The sequence below is a fragment of the Ascaphus truei genome, chromosome 17, assembly GCF_040206685.1.
Source record: "Ascaphus truei isolate aAscTru1 chromosome 17, aAscTru1.hap1, whole genome shotgun sequence".
Classification (NCBI taxonomy): Eukaryota; Metazoa; Chordata; class Amphibia; order Anura; family Ascaphidae; genus Ascaphus; species Ascaphus truei.
In genome coordinates this window covers 18,874,386-18,898,827 of record NC_134499.1, presented here as the reverse complement: position 1 = coordinate 18,898,827, position 24,442 = coordinate 18,874,386, and the positions used below count along the sequence as shown (strand labels likewise).

General features: G+C 50.6%; 1 protein-coding gene across 3 annotated transcripts in view; it reads right to left on the bottom strand.

The window, feature by feature from the left end:
• The window catches only part of LOC142468065 (semaphorin-3F-like), a 47,225-nt gene that overhangs the window by 9,762 nt on the left and 13,021 nt on the right, over positions 1 to 24,442 (bottom strand). For all 3 annotated transcript variants that reach the window (XR_012788574.1, XM_075574160.1, XM_075574161.1), the window contains exons 3-8: positions 16,648 to 16,808; positions 14,637 to 14,699; positions 14,328 to 14,447; positions 11,452 to 11,545; positions 6,491 to 6,610; positions 6,256 to 6,395 (exon numbers count right to left, since the gene is read on the bottom strand). Coding sequence is in view for 2 of the 3 variants with exons in the window: in XM_075574160.1 (XP_075430275.1) it covers positions 6,256 to 6,395; positions 6,491 to 6,610; positions 11,452 to 11,545; positions 14,328 to 14,447; positions 14,637 to 14,699; positions 16,648 to 16,808 (698 nt within the window). In the remaining variant the exon portion in view is untranslated. The remainder of the gene's footprint in view (positions 1 to 6,255; positions 6,396 to 6,490; positions 6,611 to 11,451; positions 11,546 to 14,327; positions 14,448 to 14,636; positions 14,700 to 16,647; positions 16,809 to 24,442) is intronic.

The window sequence follows — 24,442 nt, the reverse complement described above, 5'->3', positions numbered from 1 at the left end:
TGCAGGGTGGAGCAGTGTAAGAGAGCTGGGTGCAGGGTGGAGCAGTAAGAATGCTGGGTGTGGGGGGGGAGCAGTGTAAGAGCACTGGGTGCGGGGGGAGCAGTGTAAGAGCGCTGGGTGCGGGGGGGAGCAGTGTAAGAACGCTGGGTGTGGGGGGGGAGCAGTGTAAGAGCGCTGGGTGCGGGGGGAGCAGTGTAAGAGCACTGGGTGTAGGGTGGAGCAGTGTAAGAGCGCTGATTGCAGGGTGGAGCAGTGTAAGAGCGCTGGGTGCAGGGTGGAGCAGTGTAAGAGCGCTGGGTGCAGGGTGGAGCAGTGTAAGAGCGCTGGGTGCAGGGTGGAGCAGTGTAAGAGCGCTGGGTGCAGGGTGGAGTAGTGTAAGAGCGCTGGGTGCAGGGTGGAGCAGTGTAAGAGCGCTGGGTGCAGGGGGGCAGTGTAAGAGTGCTGGGTGTGCGAGGGGAGCAGTGTAAGAGCGCTGGATGCAGGGTGGAGCAGTGTAAGAGCGCTGGGTGCAGGGTGGAGTAGTGTAAGAGTGCTGGATGCAGGGTGGAGCAGTGTAAGAGCACTTGATGCAGGGTGGAGCAGTGTAAGAGCGCTGGGTGCAGGGGGGCAGTGTAAGAGCGCTGGGTGTGCGAGGGGAGCAGTGTAAGAGCGCTGGGTGTGCGAGGGGAGCAGTGTAAGAGCGCTGGGTGCAGTGGGGCAGTGTAAGAGTGCTGGGTGTGCGAGGGGAGCAGTGTAAGAGTGCTGGGTGCAGGGGGGCAGTGTAAGAGCGCTGGGTGCAGGGGGGGTAGTGTAAGAGCGCTGGATGCAGGGTGGAGCAGTGTAAGAGCGCTGGGTGCAGGGTGGAGCAGTGTAAGAGCGCAGGGTGCAGGGTGGAGCAGTGTAAGAGCGCTGGGTGCGAGGGGAGCAGTGTAAGAGCGCTGGGTGCAGGGGGAGCAGTGTAAGAGCGCTGGGTGCGAGGGGAGCAGTGTAAGAGCGCTGGGTGCAGGGTGGAGCAGTGTAAGAGCGCTGATTGCAGGGTGGAGCAGTGTAAGAGCGCTGGGTGCAGGGTGGAGCAGTGTAAGAGCGCTGGGTGCAAGGTGGAGCAGTGTAAGAGCGCTGGGTGTGGGGGGGGAGCAATGTAAGAGCGCTGGGTGCAGGGTGGAGCAGTGTAAGAGCGCTGATTGCAGGGTGGAGCAGTGTAAGAGCGCTGGGTGCAGGGTGGAGCAGTGTAAGAGCGCTGGGTGCAGGGTGGAGCAGTGTAAGAGCGCTGGGTGTGGGGGGGGAGCAATGTAAGAGCGCTGGGTGTGGTGGGAGCAGTGTAAGAGCGCTGGGTGCGGGCGGAGCAGTGTAAGAGCGCTGGGTGCGGGGGGAGCAGTGTAAGAGCGCTGGGTGCGGGGGGAGTAGTGTAAGAGCGCTGGGTGCGGGGGGAGCAGTGTAAGAGCGCTGATTGCAGGGGGGAGCAGTGTAAGAGCGCTGGGTGTAGGGTGCAGCAGTGTAAGAGCGCTGGGTGCAGGGTGGAGCAGTGTAAGAGCGCTGATTGCAGGGTGGAGCAGTGTAAGAGCGCTGGGTGCAGGGTGGAGCAGTGTAAGAGTGCTGATTGCAGGGTGGAGCAGTGTAACAGCGCAGGGTGCAGGGTGGAGCAGTGTAAGAGCGCTGGGTGCGAGGGGAGCAGTGTAAGAGCGCTGGGTGCAGGGGGAGCAGTGTAAGAGCGCTGGGTGCGAGGGGAGCAGTGTAAGAGCGCTGGGTGCAGGGTGGAGCAGTGTAAGAGTGCTGATTGCAGGGTGGAGCAGTGTAAGAGCGCTGGGTGCAGGGTGGAGCAGTGTAAGAGTGCTGATTGCAGGGTGGAGCAGTGTAAGAGCGCAGGGTGGAGCAGTGTAAGAGCGCTGGGTGCGAGGGGAGCAGTGTAAGAGCGCTGGGTGCAGGGGGAGCAGTGTAAGAGCGCTGGGTGCGAGGGGAGCAGTGTAAAAGCGCTGGGTGCAGGGTGGAGCAGTGTAAGAGCGCTGATTGCAGGGTGGAGCAGTGTAAGAGCGCTGGGTGCAGGGTGGAGCAGTGTAAGAGCGCTGGGTGCAGGGTGGAGCAGTGTAAGAGCGCTGGGTGTGGGGGGGGAGCAATGTAAGAGCGCTGAGTGTGGTGGGAGCAGTGTAAGAGCGCTGGGTGCGGGCGGAGCAGTGAAAGAGCGCTGGGTGCGGGGGGAGCAATGTAAGAGCGCTGGGTGTGGTGGGAGCAGTGTAAGAGCGCTGGGTGCGGGCGGAGCAGTGTAAGAGCGCTGGGTGCGGGGGGAGCAGTGTAAGAGCGCTGGGTGCGGGGGGAGTAGTGTAAGAGCGCTGGGTGCGGGGGGAGCAGTGTAAGAGCGCTGATTGCAGGGGGGAGCAGTGTAAGAGCGCTGGGTGCAGGGTGGAGCAGTGTAAGAGCACTGGGTGTGGGGGGGGAGCAATGTAAGAGCGCTGGGTGTGGTGGGAGCAGTGTAAGAGCGCTGGGTGCGGGCGGAGCAGTGTAAGAGCGCTGGGTGCGGGGGGAGCAGTGTAAGAGCGCTGGGTGCGGGGGGAGTAGTGTAAGAGCGCTGGGTGCGGGGGGAGCAGTGTAAGAGCGCTGATTGCAGGGGGGAGCAGTGTAAGAGCGCTGGGTGTAGGGTGCAGCAGTGTAAGAGCGCTGGGTGCAGGGTGGAGCAGTGTAAGAGCGCTGATTGCAGGGTGGAGCAGTGTAAGAGCGCTGGGTGCAGGGTGGAGCAGTGTAAGAGTGCTGATTGCAGGGTGGAGCAGTGTAACAGCGCAGGGTGCAGGGTGGAGCAGTGTAAGAGCGCTGGGTGCGAGGGGAGCAGTGTAAGAGCGCTGGGTGCAGGGGGGCAGTGTAAGAGCGCTGGGTGCGAGGGGAGCAGTGTAAGAGCGCTGGGTGCAGGGTGGAGCAGTGTAAGAGTGCTGATTGCAGGGTGGAGCAGTGTAAGAGCGCTGGGTGCAGGGTGGAGCAGTGTAAGAGTGCTGATTGCAGGGTGGAGCAGTGTAAGAGCGCAGGGTGGAGCAGTGTAAGAGCGCTGGGTGCGAGGGGAGCAGTGTAAGAGCGCTGGGTGCAGGGGGAGCAGTGTAAGAGCGCTGGGTGCGAGGGGAGCAGTGTAAGAGCGCTGGGTGCAGGGTGGAGCAGTGTAAGAGCGCTGATTGCAGGGTGGAGCAGTGTAAGAGCGCTGGGTGCAGGGTGGAGCAGTGTAAGAGCGCTGGGTGCAGGGTGGAGCAGTGTAAGAGCGCTGGGTGTGGGGGGGGAGCAATGTAAGAGCGCTGAGTGTGGTGGGAGCAGTGTAAGAGCGCTGGGTGCGGGCGGAGCAGTGTAAGAGCGCTGGGTGCGGGGGGAGCAGTGTAAGAGCACTGGGTGCGGGGGGAGTAGTGTAAGAGCGCTGGGTGCGGGGGGGAGCAGTGTAAGAGCGCTGATTGCAGGGGGGAGCAGTGTAAGAGCGCTGGGTGTAGGGTGGAGCAGTGTAAGAGTGCTGATTGCAGGGTGGAGCAGTGTAAGACCGCTGGGTGCAGGGTGGAGCAGTGTAAGAGCGCTGATTGCAGGGTGGAGCAGTGTAAGAGCGCTGGGTGCAGGGTGGAGCAGTGTAAGAGTGCTGATTGCAGGGTGGAGCAGTGTAACAGCGCAGGGTGCAGGGTGGAGCAGTGTAAGAGCGCTGGGTGCGAGGGGAGCAGTGTAAGAGCGCTGGGTGCAGGGGGAGCAGTGTAAGAGCGCTGGGTGCGAGGGGAGCAGTGTAAGAGCGCTGGGTGCAGGGTGGAGCAGTGTAAGAGCGCTGATTGCAGGGTGGAGCAGTGTAAGAGCGCTGGGTGCAGGGTGGAGCAGTGTAAGAGCGCTGATTGCAGGGTGGAGCAGTGTAAGAGCGCTGGGTGCAGGGTGGAGTAGTGTAAGAGCGCTGGGTGTGGGGGGGAGCAATGTAAGAGCGCTGGGTGTGGTGGGAGCAGTGTAAGAGCGCTGGGTGTGGGGGGGAGCAGTGTAAGAGCGCTGGGTGCAGGGGGAGCAGTGTAAGGGTGCTGGGTGTGGGGGGGGAGCAGTGTAAGAGCGCTGGGTGCAGGGGGAGCAGTGTAAGAGCGCTGGGTGCGGGGGGAGCAGTGTAAGAGCGCTTGGTGCAGGGTGGAACAGTGTAAGAACGCTGGGTGTGGGGGGGGGGAGCAGTGTAAGAGCGCTGGGTGCAGGGGGTACAGTGTAAGAGCGCTGGGTGTGGGGGGGGAGCAGTGTAAGAGCGCTGGGTGCATGGGGAGCAGTGTAAGAACGCTGGGTGTGGGGGGGGAGCAGTGTAAGAACGCTGGGTATGGGGGGGGAGCAGTGTAAGAACGCTGGGTGTGGGGGGAGCAGTGTAAGAGTGCTGGGTGCAGGGTGGAGCAGTGTAAGAGTGCTGGGTGCAGGGTGGAGCAGTGTAAGAGTGCTGGGTGCAGGGTGGAGCAGTGTAAGAGCGCTGGGTGCAGGGTGGAGTAGTGTAAGAGCGCTGGGTGCGGGGGGAGCAGTGTAAGAGCACTGGGTGTACGAGGGGAGCATTGTAAGAGCGCTGGGTGCAGGGTGGAGCAGTGTAAGAGAGCTGGGTGCAGGGTGGAGCAGTAAGAATGCTGGGTGTGGGGGGGGAGCAGTGTAAGAGCACTGGGTGCGGGGGGAGCAGTGTAAGAGCGCTGGGTGCGGGGGGGAGCAGTGTAAGAACGCTGGGTGTGGGGGGGGAGCAGTGTAAGAGCGCTGGGTGCGGGGGGAGCAGTGTAAGAGCGCTGGGTGTAGGGTGGAGCAGTGTAAGAGCGCTGATTGCAGGGTGGAGCAGTGTAAGAGCGCTGGGTGCAGGGTGGAGCAGTGTAAGAGCGCTGGGTGCAGGGTGGAGCAGTGTAAGAGCGCTGGGTGCAGGGTGGAGCAGTGTAAGAGCGCTGGGTGCAGGGTGGAGCAGTGTAAGAGCGCTGGGTGCAGGGTGGAGTAGTGTAAGAGCGCTGGGTGCAGGGTGGAGCAGTGTAAGAGCGCTGGGTGCAGGGGGGCAGTGTAAGAGTGCTGGGTGTGCGAGGGGAGCAGTGTAAGAGCGCTGGATGCAGGGTGGAGCAGTGTAAGAGCGCTGGGTGCAGGGTGGAGTAGTGTAAGAGTGCTGGATGCAGGGTGGAGCAGTGTAAGAGCACTTGATGCAGGGTGGAGCAGTGTAAGAGCGCTGGGTGCAGGGGGGCAGTGTAAGAGCGCTGAGTGTGCGAGGGGAGCAGTGTAAGAGCGCTGGGTGTGCGAGGGGAGCAGTGTAAGAGCGCTGGGTGCAGGGGGGCAGTGTAAGAGTGCTGGGTATGCGAGGGGAGCAGTGTAAGAGTGCTGGGTGCAGGGGGGCAGTGTAAGAGCGCTGGGTGCAGGGGGGGCAGTGTAAGAGCGCTGGATGCAGGGTGGAGCAGTGTAAGAGCGTTAGGTGCAGGGTGGAGCAGTGTGAGGGCGCTGGATGCAGGGGGGCAGTGTAAGAGCGCTGGGTGCAGGGGGGCAGTGTAAGAGCGCTGGATGCAGGGGGGCAGTGTAAGAGCGCTGGGTGCAGGGTGGAGCAGTGTAAGAGCGCTGGGTGCAGAGGGGCAGTGTAAGAGTGCTGGGGGGCAGTGTAAGAGCGCTGGGTACAGGGGGGCAGTGTAAGAGCACTGGATGCAGGGTGGAGCAGTGTAAGAGCACTGGGTGCAGGGGGGCAGAGTAAGAGTGCTGGGTGTGGTGGGGGAGCAGTGTAAGAGCGCTAGGTGTGCGAGGGGAGCAGTGTAAGAGCGCTGGGTGCAGGGGGGCAGTGTAAGAGTGCTGGGTGTGCGAGGGGAGCAGTGTAAGAGCGCTGGATGCAGGGTGGAGCAGTGTAAGAGCGCTGGGTGCAGGGGGGCAGTGTAAGAGCGCTGGGTGCAGGGGAGCAGTGTAAGAGCGCTGGGTGTGCGAGGGGAGCAGTGTAAGAGCGCTGGATGCAGGGTGGAGCAGTGTAAGAGCGCTGGATGCAGGGTGGAGCAGTGTAAGAGCGCTGGGTGCAGGGGGGCAGTGTAAGAGTGCTGGTTGTGCGAGGGGAGCAGTGTAAGAGCGCTGGATGCAGGGTGGAGCAGTGTAAGAGCGCTGGGTGCAGGGGAGCAGTGTAAGAGCGCTGGGTGTGCGAGGGGAGCAGTGTAAGAGCGCTGGATGCAGGGTGGAGCAGTGTAAGAGCGCTGGGTGCAGGGTGGAGCAGTGTAAGAGCGCTGGGTGCAGGGGGGCAGTGTAAGAGTGCTGGTTGTGCGAGGGGAGCAGTGTGAGAATGCTGGGTGTGGGGGGAGCAGGATAGGAATGGTACAGTATCCCATGACTCACCAGGCAGACACGCCCGATGCGGGAGTATATATTGGGGCTATGCCAGGTGTCCACGGATTTCTCCCGGAAGAAGAAGTAGAGTTTGTCGTCGTTCCGCTCCGCACTGTCCGGGATCAGCTGCACGTGGACAAACGCCGGGTCTGCACATACAGGACACGTCACACACAGGAACGTGCACAACCCCCTCTGTTAGAGGGCTCTGCAATGTGCGGTGTGGGGTGCACATGGTACTGACCGTTGATCCAGTGGGAGTTGTACTGTTCGGTTCTCATGGCGGACCGCTTACTCATGGTGCGGACGATGGCAGCGTCTCTGCCCATAAAATCTATATACACACCGGAGTACAGCTCCTCGTCTGGGGGTGCGGGGGGAGGAGAGAAAGTGAGAGGGGGCACAGTGAGAACTGTGGGGGCAGTTTAGTGCAGGAATAGGAGGGGCAGTTTATTACAGGGGTATTGACAGCTGGGCACCTCGTTAGCTGTATTGGAGGCTTGTTACAGTGGTTTTTCTGTCTGTTCCACAGTTGGCAATGTGCAGTGATACTCAGCCCAGCTCTATGCCGCAGCATGAGTGACGCTCAGAGCACTGGCTCTCAGCCCGGCAGCTCCTCCTAAGAAAGGCAGAGGTCCCAAGATGGGGCCGTCGCCCGCATAATGGCTGTTGTGCCTCCAGAGGGTTGGTAGCTGTGATGGCCGGCTCTCCTCACCTTCTCCCCCTCATCACGAGGGTTTAAGATTTGCGCAGCGGGGTAGGGGCGATGACGACGACTCGTATAGAGTATTTAAACCCTGTGCGTGCTCAAACCCAGCACTGACGCCCCAGCAGCTCCCCGCAGCATACCTCATGGAGCATGCCAGCAGCTCACGGCAGCCCAGAACGAGTTTGGGGCATACTTGAGCATGGAGTGGTGTGCGGGTCCATGGCCACCTGACTGGGCGGACACCGGGCTAACGAAGGACATGGCTTTCCTGGAGCTGTTCCCCATTATAGTGGCAGATGAGTTATGGGCCAAGGAGTTGTCACAGGCATATAATATTCTGGTCGGACAATGTGGAGGTAGTAGAGGCAGTTGTCGGCCTATCGGCAACGTCACCACTGGTGATAAGGTTATTGCGCAGGCTGGTCCTGCAGTGCATGCTGGGGAATGTAAACTTTAAAGCAGAGCATGTCCCAGGGAAGCTTAATATAATCGCAGATGCATTATCTCGCTTCAACTGGCCGGCATTTAGGCGGGCAGTCCCAGGCACGCGGGAAAGAGGCTTGACCTGCCCAAATTGTCTGTATGAGTTAGGGCAGAGGGATTAATGGAGTTTGGTGCAGCAATCGCTAGCCCCCTGTACATGGAAATTGTATAATAACGCATGGCAGCAGTTGCGCATTTTCTGGACGGCCGCCCAAGGTTAGCGGTAAGGTTAGCAGAACCCATCAACGAATCAATTTTGGACTTAACCAGAATCAGATGGGCATGTCACGGTCAAGAGCAGGGTGTACACTAGCGGGCCTCACATTTTTTCTTCACTTCCAGTGGCGGGTAGATGTCAGCAAGGACTTCCTCCTGCGGCGGATACTTATTGGTTGGGGCAGAGGGGAGCGCAAGCCGGGGGATAAGAGGGAGCCGGTAACAGAGCTTGAACAAGGCGGCAGAGTCAGCCTGCCCAGGGCTAGTTAAAGTTTATTTAAAGTGGCTTTCACTTTCCCCTCTTTTGGAGCCTTTAGAGTAGGGGACCTTTTAGCAGCATCAAACACTATCAGGCACACTGGCCTGTTCGGAGATGTGATTATAGGGGAGGATACTGTGCCATGCCGCATACACAGGTCAATGCCGCATTCCTTCGCTCCTTCCCCCTCTCATACTCTCCAGCCGAGCACCTCCTCCGCGATCCTTCCCCCACGCTCTGGTACTCTCGAGACTGTGTTACAGAGGGCGCGCGCACCTGCTCTACTTACCAACCCTCCCCAGGTACTGGCTCCGCCCCCTGGAGCTTGCAGACTATTACCCTTGAGTACCTTCCTGTCTCCTCCCCTGATCCCTCACACCTATCCCTACAAGCTCCCAGTCAAACCCCTGCTCCACCCCTTCCTGCTACTTGTCCTCCCTCCTTTATAACCCCAGTCTGTCCTCTCTTTCCTTGCTCTGCATAGCTTTCCTGTGGCTCCTGTGTGTGCAGTGTCTATGCCCAGCTCCCTTGTCTGTTTCAGCTCTGGTTCCTGTCCCTGCTTCTGTTTGGATTCCCTTGGTTGAACTTGAACTCTGCTTTGGACTTTGACTTCGCTGCCTTCTCCTGCCCTTGAACTCTCGCTTTCGGACATCACTACGCTGCTCTCTCCAATCCCTGGACTCTGGCTCTTGGACAATACCTTCCGACCTCTGGCGCCCCGGACGCAGCAAGTATAACGGTAACCCTTACTCACCAGGCCGGCAACGCAATTACCACACTCCGGGCACGCCCTCACTGCTGTGGGTGCTTGTTAAACCCTTACCCACCTCAGTACTGGGGATTGGCCAGGCCTGCGGGCATACAGGCGTTACAATATGTTTGACTCAGTGCATGCTCTAGTTAGAGCTAGGGTCTAGCCTAGTAATACCCTCCATCATATGAGTAAAGCTGACTCTCTATATATGTGCAGAATTTATACTTGCTAAAGGGACAGGCTCCGCTTAAAGTTTCAAACTTATGAGTGAAGGACCTTTACTGTTATGCACTCAGGCTCCAACACACCTATAGTGTGTCACACCCCTTGAGCCCTGGTTTATCCCCTTGAAAGGATACTTTTTTTTCTACTTGTATGTATTTATGTTGCAACTTAGCTCCTTATACTCTGCTCTGTATATTCAGAATGTATCTAATTACTAGTGTAGCAGCGAAGTATATTCAATACAATGTAGTGCAGTCTAATGGAGTTAAATACATTTTAACAATCAGACACTAACATCTAGAGACTAAAGTGTTTATAGATCATATTAAATGTAGTCAGTGTTTGATATCTCAAGTTATTGTGTATTTTCTCCCTTCTGGTCTCATTATGTGATAATAACAACATTATTTCACCAGTTATTATGTTTTAAAGAAGTTTTTTTTATACTTGATTAATGCTTAATTGTTTTCCTATGCCCCGCAAACAACTGTGTCTGCTGCATTTTCCTAATCAGTCAGTCTATTTAAATGTACTTGCTTCCGGTAAGGGGCTGTGCTCTTGCTGGCGCATAGAGATTCAACTCCTCTAACCAAATTTCAGCATTTTAAACGCTGCCTAGAAACAGGAGGCATAGACGCCACCAACTTTGGGACCCCCTCATTTAGGATTGGGGCAGCAATGGTAGCTTCCGAGCAGGGTCTGCCTATCGCGCAGTTTAAGGACCTGGGAAGGTGGAAATCAAATGCTTACAAGGGTTACATTGCATTAGGTCCAGGCAGGTGAGCAATTAAGATAATCGTGCAGTTCTAACGTGCTTTCTGTCTTCACTGTGGGGGAAAGCAGGCGCAGCGCGGGAAGTCTGGCTGATAGGCCATTCTTTCATGTACTGGGCCCGGGAGCGGGCAGCGAGCACGCTGGGTCTGCAGCAGGGAATCCCACGAGGGAGGATGAACATACGATGGCTGGGTAAGAGAGGAATGTGCTGGAGAGATTTGGTGCAAACCACCACAAGTGCGCTGGCTGTCTATGGCAAGAAGCCCCACGTGATAATGATCCACCTGGGCGGGAACGATATGGTGTCCACCAAGTCTTTGGACTTAATCCGCCAGATTTAAAACCCCCTGGAATGATGCAGTCATTATTTGGTCAGAGATTATACCTCGGCTGGTATGGAGGGGGGCGCGCAGTTGGGTGGGCATCGAGAAAGCGAGAAGTGAACAGAGACATCCATAAGTTCATCCTCTCTTGCGGGGAGCTGACTGTGAAGCATGTGGAATTTGGGGACAGGGGGCATACGTGGCATAGGAGGGACAGGGTGCACCTGGCGGATGAGGGCATGGAAATTTTATTAATAACATACGCAGGCCTTTGCAAGCGATCAGCAGTCAGGGTTTAGGGTCACAGTTTGGTGTGTGGGGTGAGTTACCAGTAAGTAGTCTTAATGGGGCCTCTGGGTGGCGGAACTGTCTCCAGGCATCGTAGGAACACCGCGAATACCCAAAATGAGGCTCCACCCGATGTAGTTGGGCCCCAGATAGAGGTCCCCCTGAAAAAATTGTGCAGGCCGGAGGCACCGACGCAGGTGGTCTGACGATGTACCACTGGCACAAGTCTTAGGAAGCTGGGCTTTAACCAATGCGGTTAGGCCCAGATGGCCAGAAAGGGGGACCAAGGGTGAACGAATGACAGGGCGGTTTGGAGATGGCTCCCACCAGATGGTAGGATAGGGCGGTTTGGAGAAGGGCTCCCACCAGATGCTAGGATAGGGCGGTTTGGAGAAGGGCTCCCACCAGATGCTAGGATAGGGCGGTTTGGAGAAGGGCTCCCACCAGAAGACAATTGACTAGTGACTGGCTGACAGTTTATTTTCAAATATTGTTAAGGCAATAAAGCTGTGGTCAAAATGTTTACTTCCACAAAACTGTGTTGTCTCAGTTTGTAGGTGGGGGTGCAAGTAAATCTCGCGGTAGCCACGATAAGCCTTTAATTACGAAGTCTCGACTTGGGATTGTAACGCAGCCTCACAGGTGAGGGGGGGATCACACCGCGGATTTCTCTCGGGGTGGGGCGCGTGGATTAGCGGGGAGTGAGATCTGGCAGTCTGCCCCCTCCCTCCGGAAACTGCAGCTGCTTCAGGTCACTCTGCATTAACCCTTCACTCCTTAAAGGCCTCACTCAGAAGTGGCGTATGGAGGGAGGCTGCTGAAAAGTGTGAAATTGTGTGTGCAACGGGGTAAGTGCACGTGTGTGCAAGAATTAGCAAAGGTGAGAATGAGTGATGAAGAGTTCCAGTGAGCGAGTGAGGGTTTCACGAGCGAGGGCAAAAGTGAGGGTGGAAGGGAGCAAGGGTCTCAGCAAGCGAGGGTGGAAGTGAGCGATTGAGGGTGGAAGTGAGAGATTGAGGGTGGAAGTGAGCGATTGAGGGTGGAAGTGAGCGATTGAGGGTGGAAGTGAGTGGGTATGAGAGAATTAGTGAAGGTGAGAATGAGGGTGCATGCGGTAGGATGGAGGTGAGTGACAGAGCTGTGTGTGTGGGGTGAGTATAGGAGTGTCACTTACTGACAATTGCTGACACAGTGTCCAGCTTGGGGTTGTACGCGCACTTCCCCTTCCCCGACTCCACGCTGCCTCTATCCAGGTTAAACACGTAATCCTGCGGGGGGAGGGGGAGAGATGAGTAGGGGGGGACACACCTCGGGGACCCCCACACTGCGATGCTCTGCAAGGCCCTCCGGCACACCCTCCTCCTGCATCCCTCACTGGAGTGAACCCCTTCCCCGACTGCAGGTCACAGTATGATCCAGTCCTGGGTTTGCTGCTCCTCTGCACGGAAGAAAGCCCGAATGATGGATCCTTACACCCTGAGAGACATTGGCAGGGAGAACGCCTTTGAATAGTGTCATTCGATAGCCAACCAGCAGTATAATTTTGGGTCAGCGTTACAAACTAAAACTTTAATATTTCAGCACACCTGGGACTCCCAAACCCCCCCTTGCTCTTGCGGTCAGCATGACTGACCTAGGCAGGGGCGCAGACAGATTTGGGGCCAGGACTACAGTTCTGACTGGGCCCCACCCCCATCCCCAGGCTCCATTTCACACCTCGTGAGCCCCCTCTGCTTCTCTCCCTCTTCCCATGAATTTCTTTCTCCTCCCACCCTCCATTAATTACCCCACTCACTCAAACCCCCCGCCTCAAATGTAATTCTCTCCCCTGCGTCTCACTCTTACTCCCTCTTTTCCTCACTCACCCCCTTTCTCCTCTCACTCTCCCCCCTCCGACAATTCCCCACACAAAATGTACAAAAAACTCCACCCCCAATGCAAAAATCTTCCCACCCCAATACATGCAAAAAAATCCCCACCCCCAAATATATACAGCCCTCCCAACCACCCAAATATATATATAAACCCCTCCAAATATATATAAACCCCCCCAAATATATATAACCTGCCCAAATACATACAAACAAAAAACACCTCACCAATACATATAACCCCCCTATACATATATATAAAAAATATATATATTAAAAGGCTCTCCAATGCTCATATATAAAAAAACCAATGCATCTAAAAAAACAAACCAGTACATATTTTTTTTATGAAATCATTACATATTAAAAAAACCCCAGTACATATTAAAACTCCATGTATATACAAAAGAAAGTTTAATTAACCGCTCGACCCTAATAAAATAATTAGATCATATTAACCCCCCCCCCCCCAAGTACATATTTAAAAAACCCAATACATATTTAAAAAAAATAGACTTACCTTGGTGATCGTCAGGCCGGGGGGGCAACTGCCAAGGAAGGGGCGTCTGGGGGGGGGAGTGACTGCCGAGGAGGGGGCTTCTGAGGGGGGGGGCGACTGCCGAGGAGGGGGCTGCCGGGGGGGAGTGACTGTCGAGGAGGGTTCTTGTATACCTCATCGAGTCCCGATACAGACTCAGTGTGTGACCCGCTGTGGTCACGGAGCATTTGTGGGGCTATACTAAGCCTTTGGACACCCACATGTGCTCTCTATACATTTGCAAGCCCTACATGCTGCATTAATGGTCCGTAGCACTGCTATAATTATATCACCAAGTGTATAGTCAAGCCTGTTATATGCTCGGAGAGCAGACTCAGTACATATATGCAGTACCTATCACCTGAGATCAGACTCCAAAAGACTATTCATGGTCCCAAGACTCAACAAAGTATCCGGACGTTCCTCCTTCTCCTTCCGTGCACCCCAAAACTGGAACAACCTACCAGAGACTCTCATATCCACCACCAGCTTAAGTTCTTTCAAATCTAAGACTGTCTCACACTTTAATCTGGTCTGTAACTGTTTCATACGCTCATAATATATATTTTCTTTAACTGTGCATGCAATGTCTTGTATATAATGTATACCTTGTTCATTTATGTAACTGTATTTGTAACCATGTATTATTTTGTTTTACTCTGTGCCCAGGACATACTTGAAAACGAGAGGTAACTCTCAATGTATTACTTCCTGGTAAAATATTTTATAAATAAAATAAATAAATATATAGGGTCAGTATATAGAGGGACGAGATTTGGCTGCATTTATGCTAAAAATGTTACATTTACAAGCCTAAACTAACTGATATAAGGTATTACTACGAACTAACTCTCTATCATATACCAAATGGCATGATCCACTGCTAAGCATACTGTATATGAAGATCATTTGATTTCCTATCCACTGTATGATAGTTCACTGAATTGCTGCCTACTCTAACAGCCACCTCTGAATGTTTTTTTTTTAATAGTTTTGAATGATGTATATATGTGTGTTTTTAATAAGTATTTAGACTAATAAAACTTTATTTTCTTGGGACTTTTTGGTACAAGGGTCATTAATTCCCTATACATTTGTTAACATAGGTAATTTTTCCTATTGGAATATTGTCGTCCAGAATAATTTATCCAGCATTGAGTGCCGGGTGCTATGGGGATACTTTTTTGATCCCTCTTGGATAAACACTGTTATACATAGATATCTTTATCCCTTCCGAGCACCTGCTTATTTGAATTAGAATTTATATTGCATTATTGGACGAGCGGTCTCATCCCCTTTATAGTTCACTGCTCCATTAACCCTTTCCTGACAGAGAGACCTGCAGAGCATCGCTCCATTAACCCAATTATGACCAAAAGCTGCAGAGGTTCACCCAAGCACCGCCGTGCTCAGGAGTGAGTAGTGCTGCGGCAGAGTATTGTGCTGAGGTGGGAAGTACTTCTGCAGAGCGTTGCGCTAGGTGGGAGGTGTTGCTGCAGAGTGCTGCGATAGGTGGAACTGCAGCAGAGCATTGCGCTGGGGGGGCGGTGCTGCTGCAGAGCGTTGCGCTGGGGGGGCGGTGCTGCTGCAGAGCGTTGCGCTGGGGGGCGGTGCTGCTGCAGAGCGTTGCTCCCCTGGTACCTGCGCTTTGCGCCCGTGGTTGATGTAGGCGCACACTGGGTTATACGCTCCGGTACCGCAGACGTACAGATGTGTCCGGTTCCAAGGCTGGATCAGGCGGATAAAGTTACCGCATTCTCCCTGTGAGGGGGGGGGGGGGGAGAAATGGGGGGATACAGGTGTGGGGGGGAGGGAGTGAGGGGAAAGAGAAAGAGAGATTGAGTGAGGGGAGGAGTTGTGTGTGCTATTTGTCTTTGGTTCTTTAATTGCCCTGTACTACTGCTCTCGCTGTGTTTGCAATGCATGCTGGTCCTTGTAGTCCATACTCACATTACGGTCTTTCCCAAATACCACACACTCTTCTATCCGCTGCTGGGACGCCGGCCAGTGAATCTGCAAACACAGAGAGCAATGAGCGGGACCCCCGGGGGGCAGGCAGGAGGAGAGATAAGCGAGAAAGAGAGCCAATGTTTCGGCCAAACTAGGTATTCCTCAGAATAACGAACAGTGACAGATGTAACCTATTACAGGGGCCCTCCACAATATAACCTTGTTACCTATTTGCGGTTTATGCATTAAACTGCGATAGTGCCGGTCGGGACAAATTAACTTCAATAAAAGTTTCCATACGATAGTGCCCCGATCGGCACCACCAGTGAATACCTTTTTTCCATACCGTAAGAATTAATGCGGGAACACAGAAATCCAGAATATCAGCTCCTTCCGTTTATCCGTCAGACGGATTTCTTATGACATTGCTAACCATGGACAGAGCAGGGAGAACTATCTACCTGCGGACTTGAGGACTGACAAACAGTCTGATCACCGGGAGACATTGGATATAGATTGGAAAAACCCTGCAGAGCTTTTGTTGATCATGGAAATGTCACGTTTTTAGAAAAAACTCTTAAAAGAGTTACATTTTCCGATGGGTCAATCAGCGGCATTTATTGTACTCAACTTGTCCCTGGCCTTCATCCTGGTCACTGGTGTCCTGGGCAGGACTAACCCCTTTAGTATTAAGCCCACAACAAGATGCATACACCGGAGGTGACACCTCGGTGACGTCACCTGGGTCCCCCTGTGCTGAGCAGAGGTCAAACTGGTTTAACAAATTGAAATGGTGCTTCAAATTCAGGATTGATGAAACATTAAGACAAACCTTAAATCTCAACTCTTAAATGAAGCGCTCAAATAGAGTGACCAGGACTGGCCAACTCCAGTCCATGAACCGGTCAGGGTCACCAACAGGGCAGGTTTTAAGGATATCCCTGCTTCAGCACAAGGGGTGCAGTCATTGACTGAGCCACCTGTGCTGAAGCAGGGATAACCTGAATATCTGACCTGTTGGAGGCCCTTGAGGACTAGAGTTGGCCACCACTGGCCTAGACTTATGGCTACTGTCCCACACCCAAAGTCACTCCTATGAGGCACTGCCATCAACACCACTTATTCCCTCACCTGCTGTCTCCCATCATACCACTTATATTGTAAGCTCCCCAGGGCAGGGATTTCCTGTCCTGTTGTTTGATTTTGTTTGTTGCACTTATATGCACTATAATTCCCTATACTGTATTGTCTCTTTTGTTAAGCGCTGAATAGAGATACTGTATACATCCATTAAGTTATTTGGATCATGTTTTAATTAGTTTCTAAATAAATAGAATACAGAAAGGGACAGAAGATTCCCAAAGCAAATCAACATTTCCTCTTTAATTACAGAGTGGATCCTTGAGTGCGCAGGTACTAAAGGAGTAATACTGCTGTGTTTTAAATAAAATAAAAACGTAGTGGGGCTCAGCGACCTCTAGTACCGCGTCACTTCGAAATCTAATGCTAAACTACGATGAATGAAGAGTAATGGTGTTGAACCGGCAGTGCAGCGCCTCCGTGTGCTTGGGCTAAAGATACTGTACATCATCAACGTATCCTATAGAAAGTGATCAGGGATATTACACAACGGGGCAAAGGCAGCACACGGGAAGGACACATGGCTGCATGGGTGATGTCCCCGGTCATACTACATACACAGGGAAATCACACCCACTGATACCAATGTTTGCTACCCTGAGGAAAGCCCTGCTGGGGCGTAATGTTGTTTCCTGGTTCTCTGGATTTGGAGGGCAGTAAAGCACAGGGGAGGGCAATAATACATGGTGCAGGGGGCAGTAATATACGCGGTGCAGGGGGGTAGTAATACGTGCAGGGGGGGCAGTAATACACACGTGCAGGAGGATGGTAGTAATACACACGTGCAGGGGGGGTATTAATACACGCGGTGCAGGGGGGGCAGTAAACACAGTGCTGGGGGAGTGTGGTCTCCCACACCCAGGGTACTTACAAGGAGCGGTTCGCGGTTGATATCCTGCAGGTCCAGGGACAGGATGAAGTCCTTGCTCCCCACGTACATTCGGTCGTGATCCTCATCCTTCAGCAGTATGCGATAATCCGTCGTGTTCAGCAGGAAGGTGAGGAAGTGTGCTGTGCCGGAGGCCTTGAGCTCTGCAAGGGCAGCGAGGGGTTAAACCAGGGATCCAGGCAGAATGGGTACATTCAGGTCAGAGCAGGGGTTAATTAAGACCGGAGAGGGGGGTAGGGGTTATTTCAGGTCGGAGGGGAGGGGGTTAATTCAGGTTGGAGAGGGGAAGGGGTTTATTCAGGTCGGAGAGGGATTACATTGACCTAGAGAGGAAGGGGAGGAATTAAACGCACAAGAGACTGGAAAGGGTTAAGGAGGAAGAGGTCGCAGTTCCGAGCGCTGCACGCAGGTGTCTGAAGGACTTGCAGGTTAATTAGATGTTTAAAGCCCCCCTGGGTGACCTCGGAGGCAGCAAGACGTGTCCAATTAAACTGGCTAACGAGACCCAGCCGCCTTTTATAGGAACAAACAAACAGGGACACACAGAGACCAGACCTCTAGGACCTGACAGTGCAGGGACACAGAGACCAGACCTCTAGGACCTGACAGTGCAGGGACACAGAGGCCAGACCTCTAGGACCTGACAGTGCAGGGACACAGAGACCAGACCTCTAGGACCTGACAGTGCAGGGACACAGAGACCAGACCTCTAGGACCTGACAGTGCAGCTACACACAGAGAACAGACCTCTAGGACCTGACAGTGCAGCGACACACAGAGGCCAGACCTCTAGGACCAGGCAGTGCAGGGACACACGGAGGCCAGACCTCTAGGTCCAAACAGTGCAGGGACACACAGAGGCCAGACCTCTAGGACCAGACAGTGCAGGAACACACAGAGGCCAGACCTCTAGGACCAGATAGTGCAGGGACACACAGAGACCAGACAGTGCAGGGACACAGAGCCCGACACCTCTATGACAAGGCAAATCAGGAACACAGAGCCCGACACCTCTTGAGCCAGAAAGCACTGGGAAAAAGAATACCACACCTAGAATCAATTCCAGACCTTTTACCTGCTTAATTGATGATGAAATAACGAAGGAATAGCCCACACCACTCCATGAAACAACAGCTTTTGAGTCAATTATCCAATTACTTTTGGTCCCTTGAAAAAGAGGGGGCTACATATTAAAGAGATGTAATTCCTTAACCCTTCCTCCAATTTGGATGTGAATACCCTCAAATTAAAGCTGATAGACTGCACTTTTAGCCCATATTCATTATTTAACTGTAACTTGAATTTATTTTGGTACACAGCCGAAATAACAAAACTAGTATCAGTGTCCAATTATTTCCGGACCTAACTGTATATATATGTGTATATATGTGTATATGTATATATATATGTATATATATATATATATATATATATATATATATATATATATATATATATAACACAGACACCCGAATAAGATGGAAAGGAATCACAAGAGATGAGTGAGACAGGAGGGGACATATTTACTAAGTGATGTTATTCCATAGAACACCTTCCTGTGCAGAGTGTGCAGAGTGTGCAGAGCATGTGTGTGTGCAGAGCATGTGTGTGCAGAGCATCTATATATGTGTGTGTGTGTGCAGAGGAATGAAGTAATGAGGCGGTGCAGCTGCCTTGGGAAGAAGTGTAAACCCGGACTGCTCTCTTCACGTACAAAAATACTTTAATGGCGCATAAAAACAGCAAGAGTCACCTCTTACGCGTTTCACGCGGCTAACTGCGCTTTATCAAAGAGTACAGCACACTGACAAACAGGATACCTAAAATACCCACAAAGCCCCTGATCCAAGACCAATCGGCACATAGAGAACAAGAAACGCCCCGCACCTGAGGTATCTGTAACCTCCTCTATTCTCAATCACAGGTGAGGGATGTGTCACACGGAGCAGAGAAGCTGTTGATACACTAAACATAAACAAAACCCGGGCAAAGGATAGTGACAGCGATATCTTTGAACAAGTGATGAATAAATAAAAGTCCATCTTGAATAGCTTATAACACTCTCCCGTATCCAGCATAAACCATATAAAAACATAAATCAATACTGAAAATAACCACAACAACAACACTTTGCTGAAATACAAATCCTGAATGAAATAATGCTATAGTAACAAATAATCTTCAATAGCACAAGATATGGAGAAATCGTATAGACGACAAAATTATTCATAACATGTAAATAATTTATGATTAATAATTGAAAAAATATATCTATTTGACATTAAAAGAAAATATATATTGATTAATAGAATATATCTGCATCCAATGCAAACCAATTGATTGCTAAAGATGTGCATTCGATCCAGATAGAATAACTTTAAACACTAACAAACTATAATATTAGGAATAAATAAAATTAATTAATAAATACAATGCCGTGAAAGCCACCTGATCCCCAAAATAAAAATAAAAATGAAAAAATGAATGAAACTATAACTAAAGCCCCAATGTACAATTGTAGAGTATTAATTAAAAAAGATTCCAACGCAAAAGCAAATTTATATTTTAACTGATACATACTTTTCCTTTTACTAACTACATATAATAGTAGCAGGCCCGCCAACAGGGGGGGGGGGCGTCTGCCAGGGTTGGCGTCCCAGGTCCTTGGTGGCCGTTAATAATTAAATAAATAAATGTAAAAAACGCAGTGTGACTGCACCCTGTGGCAGGTCTCTCTGACGGCAGCGCCGGAAGTCAGCTGGGCTAAGCTGCCGGCGTGAGAGGGAGGCCTAGCGCGTGCGTGAGCAGCCTCAGCATGGGACAGACTGCAGCGGGATGGGGCCGGCAGCAACTGCTGTGACCTGCTGTCGGGCCCCACCGCAGTAACTGCCCTCCCGAAGCACCGCCAGCCACCTCCCCACCCCTGCAACAACTGTCCCTCTGCACCCACCGGCACACCACGTCCTCCCCCCTGCAGCCAACGACCCTCCCAAAGCCACGGCACACTGCTCCCCCACAGCCACTTTCACACCGGTCCCCCGCATCCACCGGGCCTGACCTGAGACCATCCTCAAGGTAAGTCTGATTTTTATATGTATTGGGGTGTATTTTATATATGTATGGGGGGGGGGTGTATATGTACTGCATTTATTTTAACCATTGACTGGACAAAAGTTAATATAATAACAATGTAGAGGGAGAGGGGGATTGGCCCCGGTATTAAAGGGGTTGCACCCCATATGGCCACCACCAGGGAGGCAAGGGATTAACTGGACTGCGGTCCAGAAATGTGGTTTTCCCCTTGCTGCAATATCCAAATGTGTAATCCCCTGTTATAATGTATTATCACCATGACAGTGTCTGCACCACACACACACTGGGATCCATCCGGGAGGAGAAGGGTTAATAGTTAGGAAGTGATTATAGCCCTTTGTTCCATGTTCCCGCCTTTTCAGGCTCCATTTTGCAGGGTCCCATAGGTTGCCATTGCAGCTCCATTCATTCCAATGGCGGATCTGGCGGTTTTGGCTCGTTTCCATCAAAGACCAGCAGGTGGCGTCCGAGAGGAGGAGCGGCGGTTTCCCTTTGTAAGTCAATGGAGCCATTGACTTCAATGGGGATTCCTCGACGTCGACCTCCAGGAACGAGTTGGCAGCCATCCAAACCGCAAAAGCGGATACAATGTCTGAAAAAGAGCTTTATCCCTATTAGGTCAAGGTCAACGACAATTGGCGTGGGAATCCTAAGTTCTAGGGCACCCAGACATAAAATTCTTTTTGCCCCTAGCTCTTATGCACCCCCACACACGACCACCACTGGGTCCAAGAATCCAGGACCCCCAGAAAGGGTCACACTAGCCAAGCGGGTCGCGCCATTGACTCCAATGGCGGAGGAAAGAGCAGCGCGAAAAAACGGCTAAGTCCGAAACCATGAAAAGTGGAAGCCCATATCTCCAGTTCTGGGAGGACCAGAGGGCTGGGATTTGGGTCGCATGTAGCCACTGTTCCAGCATGAATGCATGGCCATTTCCAACCCTCTCCGACCAACCAGACGTAGTGTGGGCAACTGTAAAGATTGGTGATTTTCCCCATAGACTCCAATGGCGGCATTACTCCATTGAAAGGCTAGGGCGGAGCAGCCCCATAGACCCCAATGGCGGAGTTGCCCCATTGAAAGTCTATGGCGACGGAACCCATTGACTTAACGGCTGAGTTGCTCCATTAAAAGCCTATGGCGGCGGAGCCCGTTGATGTCAATTGGAAAAGAGTGAAAAGCAGAGATTCATTTTTAAAGCGGAGAATCCTGTGTTTAAGAGCTAAAAGTTTTAAACTGCATTTGTGTATCTCCGGTCTGGAAGGTCGCAGCGGGCTGAAACTTGGCCACCATGGAGAGTCACTCCCGGCATGAAAGACTGGTCCGTTTCAACCCGCTCGGCCCAAGAGAACAGATTATTTTAATATGTCTTAATATTAAAAACTGCATTGCGTTTCAAAGCGGGGATAAAAGCCAGCGAAGATTCCTGCAATCTGTGGAATGTAAATGATCAGGGGGGCGACCTAATGTCTACAACAGACCCCTTGATCAAAGGCTCAGCCACCCTAGCTGCATACATTAGGGCAGAGAAATGCATGGCTTGAGTGGTCTGTAAGTGTTATAACTCACACCTACACACAAAGAGTTTCCTGACCAGATCCTCCATCTGGTCGACAGGCCGGCGCCCCTGACTTTTGTATGGGGCTACAGAAATAAGGCCCCCAGGGCCCCAGTACGCATGTGCCATCTAGCTGGGGGGCATGGGTTATCAATGTTCCCACGTTAGAGATTGGGTGCAGGTAATTGTTCTCCAATAGCCTGCACTCAATGATAGATATAGGACTGGAATTATATATAAAGTGGTGTCAGCCTATATCCTTTGTCTTCATTCTTACCAACTGATTGATGCCTGATTGCTGTTGAATTGCTAATCGAGTTCCAGATTACTTCTTCATTCCCATCCCCCTAAGTAAGTGTTATCTTCTTGTCTGTTATTTGTACTATCTGTTGTGTTCACCTACAGTATCCAAGGAATAAATTCTCTTTATTATATCTAAAGTCGTGTTCAGTTCAACCAAGTTATTTGGTGTATATTATATCCTATCACAAGTTACCGTGACAAACAAGTGAAATAAAAAGTGAATAGGAAAGCAATAGCAAGTGAATGTGCCGATAGATTATGGTAATTAATTAAGGCATATGAAGGTATTGAGGAAGTTGGTATTGAGGTATGAAAGGTTTATATGCTGAAATTGGGATGCAAGTATATTATTTGGAAGCATAAAAGATTGTCAGAAAATTGTTACAGGATAGGGGACAGAAAGAGTTATAATTGTAAAAAGTCAGGACATTTTGCAGTAATTGCAGAGCAGCCCTACGAGAGAGAATCAGAGGAACCAAGGTTATTCTCAAACAGATTGTTTTTTGTCTAAACCAAAACGGGTTTTCCCCACCAGGATTTGGAATCTCAGATTCTCAAGTATTGCAAGTCCCAGTGAAAAACCCATGCAAGTCCCAGTGAAAAACACATGCAAGTCCCAATGAAAAACACATGCAAGTCCCAGTGGAAAAAAAACATGCCACCGCGTGTAAAAAGTTTGTTTGAATCCCTATGTGTGTCTGTAGTAGTAGAAATCTTCGTATTTTATGAGGTTTTTGTGGCTAAAGTTAGGCATGGCATGCCCGGCTGACTGAAGCGGCAGAAATCAGGTATGTGAGAATAAGCCTTATTCTCCATTTCCCCACAGCAATAAGTGGTTATAAGTCATTTCCTGATACAAACTCGGTGCCGTCAATTAAATTATTGCGCCCTTGACAAACAGCTGTAAAAAATGGATTTGAATACCCTAAATAATTTTTCCTGAATGATTTCCTGCGTGAAAGATAAACCATGCTAATTATCACGTGTACACAAATCGCCATCCAAGAACTTGCAAGTGCTTTCAAAAAACACGAATATTATTAATTGTTCACAATGAAGTTTAAAAGGCTAAAAGGTGTACACCCTTTATAATACGAAGTGAACAACACTCAAAAATGAGAGTTTGAGTGTCCGTAGAAGGATAAGAGAACGAAAAAGAATGGGCATATGATAAATTAGCCCGGTCACTGGTAAACATTTTTTTAAAGTTTGCTTGTTCTGGCTAGACGAATTAGTTTTTTAAACCAGGAGATATTCTTTTCATTCTGCTCAAATGTCCACAAGAAAGAAAATCAGAATAGCAGCAGCACGGACCGCGCCCCCCTTCTCCATCTTGAGGAATGTGCAAAGATACATCCCAGATATGAAAGTTAACTCAAAACTCTGGAGCATCAAATTACTTTTTAAGAGCAAGTTATTTATGTGAAGAAAGAAAGATAAGGAAATTGTTATTAATTTATTTGCAGGATGAAATTGTTTTGTAATAGGTGAGAAATGTTTGTTTTGTTTGTTATTTTTGTGAAGTTGGTTGGCTGTGTATGAGAGAAGTTTTGTGTCTGTGTTCTGTATTGTGTTTTCTGTTTGTGTGTAAACCAGTTAACACATTTCAATTTTATTTCTATAGGATTAGGATATGTTTGGGAATATTTAAAAAAAAATGCTGGTAAAAGCTCACACGTACTGTTTAAATTATATATTGTGTGTTTATAAGTTATCTGACCTCTTCTTTACAAATGTCCCGTTGTTTTTATTTTTGGGAGGCCATATAAAATGTAGTCTTTGGTGCTTTGGAAAAAAGCTTCATTTTTAACTTTGAGCTAATTTTACAACCCAGTAATTAATATTTAGAATACGGAGAAGCTGTTATCTGCTATCTGTCTGGCAGCTCAAGGTCATTTAGCGATACACCCAGAAGTTTGATGGCTTAGTGCCCGGGATGAACAAACTCTGAAATTATTTTTTAATCAAATGGAATAAAGCTGAGTGTCTTTAAAAGTATAACGCTGGCAGTGTGCTCGGCACTTTACAAAGAGATTATATTATAAGAAATTAGTTTGGAGACCTATTCAAAATCATTTGTCTATTAACTGAATATGTGATGTATTTTATAACTTTTACCATTTTTTCCAAAGGTTTTTTTTTTCAAATTTGTAATATTTATTGTTTTGTGGACACATCATTTTGCAGACAATGAAATTTGTATAAAAATGTACAGGGATGATGTGGCCTTAATTTTACAGTTTTAATTGACACACTGAAAAGTGCTTGCAAGAATTCTAGGCTACCCAGAGGAGTCTATTGGCCCTGTGGTAGGTGGGCTTACAGAGTCTTACCATGTGGATGGACAGGATCTTGTTACTTCGGAAAAGTGGTCCCTGCTTTTACAATCACCAAAGAATTACCTACAGGTAATCTCAGAAACAAAAGAAAAACACCCAATTCTTCAGGGCTGAAAAGTAGTTTATGGAAAGAAAAGTTTTGGGCTAGTTTATTTCCAAATGTAGGAGTGGGGTTACTATATGACAGGCTTAATACTCTAGCAGATGTATTAGATGATGTTCTCAATCACACAACTATAGCCATTGCATTATTAAACCAAGAACATGTCCAGATTAGGCTTATGGCCGTACAAAACAAAATGGCCTCAGACCGTGTTTTAGCATCAAAAGGAGGGGTATGTGCCCTAATTTAAGAACAATGCTGTGTTTTCATTCAAGATCAGAGTGGCAAGGTACAGCATAAATTAGATGAAATTAAAAAAAGACTTAGGAAAGGAGGTGACACAGAATGTGATCCTTTGGGGCTTGGTGGATGGCTGGGATC